The 7,736-nt window shown below is 49.0% G+C and overlaps 1 protein-coding gene across 1 annotated transcript; it reads left to right on the top strand.

Annotated features, from left to right (window-relative positions):
* The first annotated feature begins 539 nt into the window (after positions 1-539).
* Positions 540-5,621, top strand: CUNH2orf68 (chromosome unknown C2orf68 homolog). The gene is made up of 4 exons (XM_003468895.4): positions 540-722; positions 809-927; positions 1,741-1,895; positions 2,246-5,621. The coding sequence occupies exons 1-4, from the start codon at positions 616-618 to the stop codon at positions 2,366-2,368; spliced, it is 504 nt and encodes a 167-aa protein (XP_003468943.1). The 5' UTR covers positions 540-615; the 3' UTR covers positions 2,369-5,621.
* The last annotated feature ends 2,115 nt before the right edge of the window (positions 5,622-7,736 follow it).

The raw sequence follows: 7,736 nt of genomic DNA, 5'->3' as shown, positions 1-7,736 counted from the left end.
CGGTTTATATTTTTTGAATTTTCTGTTGTATCAGCTGTAAGCAGAAATCTTTGTTCCTTATTGATAATGTTACCAAGAAAAAAAGCCGGGCACGGTGACACAAGCCTATAATCTCAGCACGCTGGGAGGATCACAAGTTTGAGCTCAGCCTGGACAAATAAATGACTGAGTGAGCCTGACTGAAAAAACTAAAAGGGCTGGGGGTGTAGCTTAGTGCCAAAACCCTGGTTCAATCCCCTGTGGTAAGAAAAAGAAAAAAGAAAAAAAAAAAGGAAAAAGGAAGACAAAGAAGAGAAGAAACAAAGGAAGAAAGAAGAAAGACAGGAGAGAAAGAGAGACAGAGACAGAGACAGACAGAGAGAGACAAAGATGGCAAATAGAAACAAGCAGCAGAACAGAGACAAAGAGCCAAAATAGCCCCGCCCCGGGGGTGGAGCCCTGACACGCCCCCATCGTCACCCCGCCCCATCCTTACCCCGCCCACAAGCTGCGCGCGCAGCGACGTCTCGGGAGACCGGAAGTTCTGGCTCAGGGGCGGAACCGCTCCGAGCCCCTCTCCGTAGGGCTATCGTTGGGGACGTTGAGGCAGCGGCAGCTTTGCGTCCAGAACTCCAGATGGAGGCGACCCGGAGCCCCCGGCCAGCGGTCTGTTGTAAGCCCGGCGGGCGGCTGGACATGAGCCACGGCTTCGTGCACCATATTCGACGGAACCAGATCGCTCGGTACCTCCCTGCCCCGCCGTCACCGACACAGCTGGCCTGGCCCGGCTGGGTCCCGCCATCGCTGACTCCTGCTCGGCTCCCCGCAGGGACGACTACGATAAGAAGGTGAAGCAGGCGGCCAAGGAGAAAACCAGGAAGCGGCACACGCCCGCGCCCACAAGACCCCGCAAGCCGGACCTACAGGTGTATCTGCCGCGCCGCCGAGGTGAGGGTCGCTCGACATGCCCCTGCCCTTTGGGGAGGACCGGGCTTGGCTCTCCTCCCCTCTGCCTGGAGCCTGCACCTCAGCGGACCCCACACAGGAGAACTGGGAAGGCCCCGCCTCGACTAAGCATTGCTTATTGCGTAGAGTACCTGGGAACTGGCATGGGACCCTTTGTCTACCAGTTTGTGCCACTGTAATCTGGGTTGGCAGTTCTGCTACATATCAGAAAGCTTGGCACCGGTGTAAGCGACCAGGACATAATTACGGAATGAACCTAGAAAAAAGAGCCATTTCCCCAGATTCCTTGTGAGCTAGAGGTCACGGTAAAAAATGTTGTGTGACACTATTAAGCGTTCTTTAAAGTGACTTAAGTGTTGCATATATTAATCCGTTGAGTCTGTAGGACCCCATAAGTTGAGAGCTCTTGTCATTTGTTTCACAGTTAGGCAGCAGGCACAGAGAGGTTAAGTCTCATGCCGGAAATCTCAGACCTAGTAAATGGCAGAACCTGGATTTAAACCCAGGGTCAGCTCTGTCCATCCTTCCATCGCCTTCCCGTCCTATTTGCTGAGCCGGTGTGCACTGTGTACCTTCTTTGTGAGAGCACTGTGCTGGCCCCAGAGTAGAGACGCAAAGGAAGGTGAAATGGGCCCAGTAGACAGCACAAGAAACACACACACTCACACACTCACTCTGTGGGCCTATCTGAAGATCAGGGATTTCTTTTGCCACATTATTCTCCACTTAATCTCTGGGCAAGGGCTTCTGCAGCATCGCACCCCCCCTCCCTCTCATTCTGGTTCATCCTTCCAGATAGCTCTGCAGCAGCTTCAGTCAACCCAGACTGTGAGGAGTCCGGTGAAAGCAGCAGTAGTGGTGGCTCCGAGCCAGAACCTTCGCGCTGTCAGCTCTTCTGCTTAGAATATGAGGCGGACAGTGGAGAGGTCACATCGGTTATCGTGTATCAGGTACGCCTTATGGAGACAGCTGCAGCCAAAAGGCCCTGGGCTGTGGTAGAAATCACTGCCAGAGCCTGAGCCACTGTCTGCATCCGGGCCACTGGGAAGCCATTGCTCCACACAGGAATATAGGACTGCTGGGTGATGCTGACATACATTGATTCTCTTTACGGGGAACAGAGAGGAGTTGCAGCTCCCTCACTGAGAATCACTGTTACAGGGGATGCCTGAGACATGACAGGCACTGGCCAGAAACCTTGAGCCAACTGGAGTTCTGTGAGAGTGTGGTCTAGGAGCAGGGCAGGTTGCCTTTCTGAAAAAGGCCAGGCCCTGAACTTGCTGACTCTTCCTCCACATAGGATGATGACCCAGCAAGGGTCAGTGAGGAGGTGTCGGCACACACGCCTCTGGATACACCCATGCGAGAGGCCCTCAAGTTGCGTATCCAGGAGGAGATGAAAAAGCGCCAGAGCCGACGCTAACTAGGTGGAAGGTGTGCTTTCCAGGTTGGAATTACTACTTGAGGAAGACTTCTGCCCAGGGAGATCACTTCCAGTTTGGAGGTGGCAGGGCCAGTCTGTTTGATCTTGAGACCCAACCCCTGCTACTTCCACAAGGGTGTTGCAGGATTATACCTTGCCCACCTTACATGTTGACACAGTTGCCTGCTCTAACATCCTGGAATCGTTTGAAAATTTTGTGTGGCTAACTTGTTGTGGAAGCGGAGAGCTAGGGGAGCCAGGGTTTATGAAGCCTTTTAGCAGCATGCTGCTTGCTGTCTACTGAGGCCATATGCCTGGTCATTCCGTGAGCTGTGTTATTTTATGGTTCTTTTTCATGTTTTTGTTCACTTCCTGTCATCATGTCCTAGATTGTTTTTTTCTCTTCCCCTTTCCCTCTTTTTGTTTCCAGTAGAATTGACCCCTTCTCCCCTTCCCTTCAACAAGACTGTGCAGCTCCACTGCTCAGGTATTCGGAGATGAGAGGGTCCTGGAGATTTGCCATTTCTAGCAAGTTTTCCAAATGGTTCTGATACCAGTGCAGCAGGAGACAGACCTAGGTTTCTGAGGCCTCCTTGGAGGAGGGTCTCCTCCGTCCATGGCTTTTCTTGGTTGCTTGCAATCTATATTGCCTCAGTAAGGTCTTGGGCTTAGTCTATAAGGATTTCTTGCAGTTAAACCTGCCTTGGCTAGGGCTACAAAATTCTAGCTTTTGATCTCATCACCAAGTATAAACTCTCTGTTCAGGCTAAAGGGAAACCAAAACAACCTTAAAACTGGCTCTCCAATTGTGTCTTAACAGTCTTAAACATATATTTGAAGTGAAATTCAACATTAATAATAATTTTATGTTTGGAGCCTTAATTTTAAGAAAATTCCTAAATAACGCATGCCCTCCAGCCAGACCTGGTGGTACACACCTATAATCTCAACACCCAAGAGGCTGAGCCAGAAAGATCACCGTGAGTTCAAGCCCAGTGTGGATTACATAGTGGGCTCAAGGCCAACCTGGACTATATAGTGAGACCCTATCTCAGGGGAAAAAAAAAAAACCCTAGGAGGTAAAGTAATTTCCCTTTTGTCTACTCCATGTTTTCTCCTTTGCTACTTCTCAGCAGTATGTAAATGCTTAAAGATATTTAAAGTATCCCAACATTAGTAATGCTGTTAACTACAGAATTTTAAAAGAAATAGTGCTAAGGTCCTCCAAGAAACCCAGGTCCTCTTGTCTGGGAGGCATCTCTACCAATGGGCAAAGCCCCTAGCCTCTAGGAAACATTTTTTTCTTTTTTTTAACACAGGGCTTTTAAGAAGGCTGTGGATATAGCACAGTGGTAGAGCACATAGCTAGCATATAGAAAAAAAGGGTTAAGCTAAGGTCTAAAGTCCACAGGACATCCTGTGCAGCAAAGTGTTTGTTCTCCAGCAAATCAGCTTACCCTCAGTAACTTACAGTGTTGAGTATACATGAGCTTGTGAGCTCTAAGACTTAGTGAAAGCAAAATCCCCTAACCCAGGGGTTCCTGTACATCAGGGTCTAAAGAACAGTCTGTTTCATCTCAGCAGCTTTTATTTTAAAGAACACCTGGGGGCACTGTTGGTTCGTGTCCTCACCCTTGGAAACCAGCCCCCTCAGAAATGGGGCAAGGCAGCTACTTCAGCCACACCGTTAAGACTTTAAGCACTGTGAACCACAGTGTGCAGTGCCCGAGGAATGCTGGGACAGTGAGTGAGGTGGCAGTGAGTTAGAAGGGCCTGGTTACAAAGGTGGCCAGGGACCAGAAAGCTCCAGAGCCACAGTGTTGGCCTATGGTAAGTGCCTTCAACTTGCTGCTGCCCAGGGCTCAGTTCTGTTTTCAGAAGAGAAAATCATTGCCTTCTACTTACACAACTGTGCAAGAAGTGCCTTTGGATTTACAGTGTTAACTGTTCTCCGTAACCTCTGGGCCAAACCCTAACCCTCTTCCTGCAGATTAGGGGCCCAGTTATTTTAGTCTTCCAGCTCTTCAACAGATTTTATGACTTGCAACATAGAATTTCCCTGGAACTTTGATTTCTTAGTCTGGAAATACTTTTGGGGTCTGTCTTCTCACAACTCAAATCATCTATTTCCTGGTTTTATTATTAAAACCTAGAAAAGACCTGAAAAGTACCTCATGGATACCTGCAGCTTTAGCCTCCATTCCTGTCTCTTGGAAAGGGCAAGGTATTATGTACCTGTTGTGTACTTTATGTATCCATCATGTAATCCTTACAAAGCCTACTCCAGTACTTATGGAAACTCTTTGCTCTTAACCTTTTTTCCTTGAGGTATTTTGCTTGTCAAATACAAATACAATATTTTTTGCCCAAGAGAGCACTGTAATTCTTACCTAAGTATGCAGTATACAGTCCAGCTAATTCACTAGACTTGCCACCAAACATCTTTGCCAGTTTCAAAAACATATTTTGCCATCAATGAGCACGTTTCTTAGAGGCTGTAGAGATGAGCAGTGGCAGCAGCCTTGGGTTAACTGGAACTTTCCAACAGGCTGATTTAGAATCAGACATTCATTTGCCTCTATGTTCTGGGCTATCTTTTAAAAAGTTCATCTCACTCAACAAGGAGTGCTGGTCCCTTAACTGAAAGTAAGCCTGGATCCTAAAGCTTTGTGTTTTGTGAGCCACAGTAAAGGAAGCTGGTGCACAGAGGCTTTGGGCCAGGCTTGCTGGAGCACCCCTGCGCTCGGGAGGCTGACGCAGGAGAATCACCACAAGTTAAGGCCAGGCTGGGCTACATAGGCGAGGCCAGCCTCTACTACATAGGAAGAACCTATCTCAAAAAAAAAGGAATAAGCACAGATTACTCTCCTACCTGTCAGCCCTTTGGAATAACCACCAGGAATGTTGACAGTTATTTGAAACATTGTACCTCCTTTAGATCCCTGCCCCCTGTCTGAGAAATCACATAGCCATAGGCACCCATCCCACCTCTTCCTAGAAGTTGGAGTGATACTAGAAATCAGAACTTCTTGAGTGAATGGCTCCTTTGCCTGGTCAGAGCTAACACAACAGGAATCCGGTGGTACTGGCTGCGTTGTGGTGCTAAACATTAAAAAGCCATACATTTTGCTTTCTTGTTTCATATTCTGCTGTGTGTGGATGAGTAAAATGAATGTGCAAATTACTTGAAAATCCAGAAGGGTATTTTTCAGATACAGTATTTTTTGGTAACCAATAAACTATTTTTACAGCATTTGTTTTTGCCAGGAGTTGTGCAATCATTTGTGTACATGGGTAAATGGAGATTAAATGGCTGTCCTGAGGTCATTCCCGGAATCAGTAGAGGAAATCTCATCTCTTGCTTTGCTTTACTACTTTAGAGCCTATCCTGGTTGAAGCCTAACAGCTAGGCTCACCTAGCAGTAGAATTGGAAGGGATTTTTAAAGACATTCTAGGCCTGCTTTTTACCTGATACATGCTTGTCCACATCTTTTATCAAGTAGTCATAAAGAGTCACTCCGTCCCAAGGACCTTTATCTTGAAGTAATTCTACTTCAGGAACTAAATGTTACTAAAGTAATATTGTCATATTAAGCCCAAAAGTGCCTCCAAAGTCTCACCTCTGTGTCATGCCAGAACAGCCTTCACCCTGATGACTAGACAGGAATGCATACTCAGCTCAGGACGACACAGTAAGTACTGAGCTGCACTTTCCAATGACGTGTCACAGCCCCATTGGATAAAGAAGAAAAGGGCCCCTGCTCAGGTGAGAACACAGCTGGATCGGAAAATAATGCCTCAGTGTGAATTAGAGGCATCCTTAAACCCCCAGTGTAGTGGTGGGCCTCTCCTGAAATCTCAACACTCCAGAGGCTGAGGCAGGAGAATCACAAGGTTGAGAACACCCTGGACAGCTAAAACTTGAATCAAAAAAAATAAAAGAGGCATCCCTTTGACTCTGAGTTTAGCAGAGGTTGGCTGGATTTTATGCCCTGGCCTATTCAGCCAGGTGTTCTTACACAGTGATCACTCTGCATCTCCACATTTCCTGGCCCTGCTTGAACTAGTCCTGATGTGAGTGGGAAAAGGTTTCCTGCTCCCTAACTTCTAGTGGGGACAGAAGGTTCCACTTCTACCCTCATTGGGGTCTAAGAGGTCTATCCCTTTTTGCAGCATTGGAATTTATTTTGCTCCATTTCTGTACAGTCCAGGGTCCTGTTTCTGCACATAACCTTTGCCTCACCAAGGTTGCTGTTTCCTGTTTTTGGCAGTCTGGAGCCACCCACCTTTGGGTTAATGATCTGCCCCAGAGTGGTCTCACAGAAGCTGTACCACATGTGGAGGCTGCCTTTTAGGCAGAGCCAGACACACGACTGATAAGTGAATGAAGTATATCTGCCCTTTCTATGATGAAAAGACTGACCAGCAACCCTCTGGGAGGCTGAGGCAGAAGGACTGCAAATTCAAGCCCCTCGGGCAATTTTATGGTTTGGAGAAACCCTGCCTCAAACAAAAGAAAAGCCCATCTAGCAATGTAGGTCAATGCAAAGGCCCTGGGTTCAAGTCCCATTGGGTGTGGGGTAGGGGCGGCACAATAATTCTTGTATAATACTGTTCCTTTTTCCCAGACTTCTCTGGGTCTCTCCTTTGCTTGCCACCACCTGACCCTGTTAATTTGTACCTATCCTTAACCTATACCACACCGACACCTGCAAGTGTTCAGAATGGATCACCTTTTGGTCTCCGCCGCCTTATTTGAAGTAAATGTTCATCAGTGGGGAAACGTCGGCCACGGTGACTTCTGGGCCGTACTCTATGTACTTGGACGTGTGAAAATAGTGCATGATGAGAGCAACCCTCCTACAGCGCATTGAGCCAGGGGAAGCAGAAGCCAAATTCGGCACCTTGGATTTCTTAAAACCAGCCAAAGCTTTGTGTGCACTCTGCGGACCTGCCTCACGGTTAGGGCGCAGGCAGCCTGGGGGCGCCGCGCTGAAGGAGCTCCCCTAGTCTCCCTGTAGCAGATTCCAGCTGCAAAAGGTGCGTGGCAGCAGGGCAGGCTTGCCGCAGCCGTGTCCACGGTGACCATCTCAGGTGGAGCCGGAGGCTGGCGGACGCCGCAGATCCCGCCTCGGACGCTCCTAATGCACAAACTGCAAAAGCAACCGTCTCTCGATCTCGGTGTCAGAGGTCCCCAGCCCCCGGTTCCCCGAAGTCCAGGCACCGCCCACGTCTCCCCTGTGACGCTGGCGCGGGGGCTCGGGAGTTGTAGTTCTTGGCGGGGTGCGGGCGCTGGGGCCGGGGCTGCGCGGACTCCACGTCCCGGCGGGCGGCGCGGCGCGGCCGGGGGCCTCCGGGGGCGGGGCC

Source organism: Cavia porcellus, unplaced genomic scaffold, assembly GCF_034190915.1.
Source record: "Cavia porcellus strain 051 isolate PalLab524CR breed Dunkin Hartley unplaced genomic scaffold, mCavPor4.1 scaffold_18, whole genome shotgun sequence".
Lineage (NCBI taxonomy): Eukaryota > Metazoa > Chordata > Mammalia > Rodentia > Caviidae > Cavia > Cavia porcellus.
The sequence above is the reverse complement of the archived record's forward strand: the minus strand, read 5'-3'. Positions and strand labels throughout refer to the sequence as shown.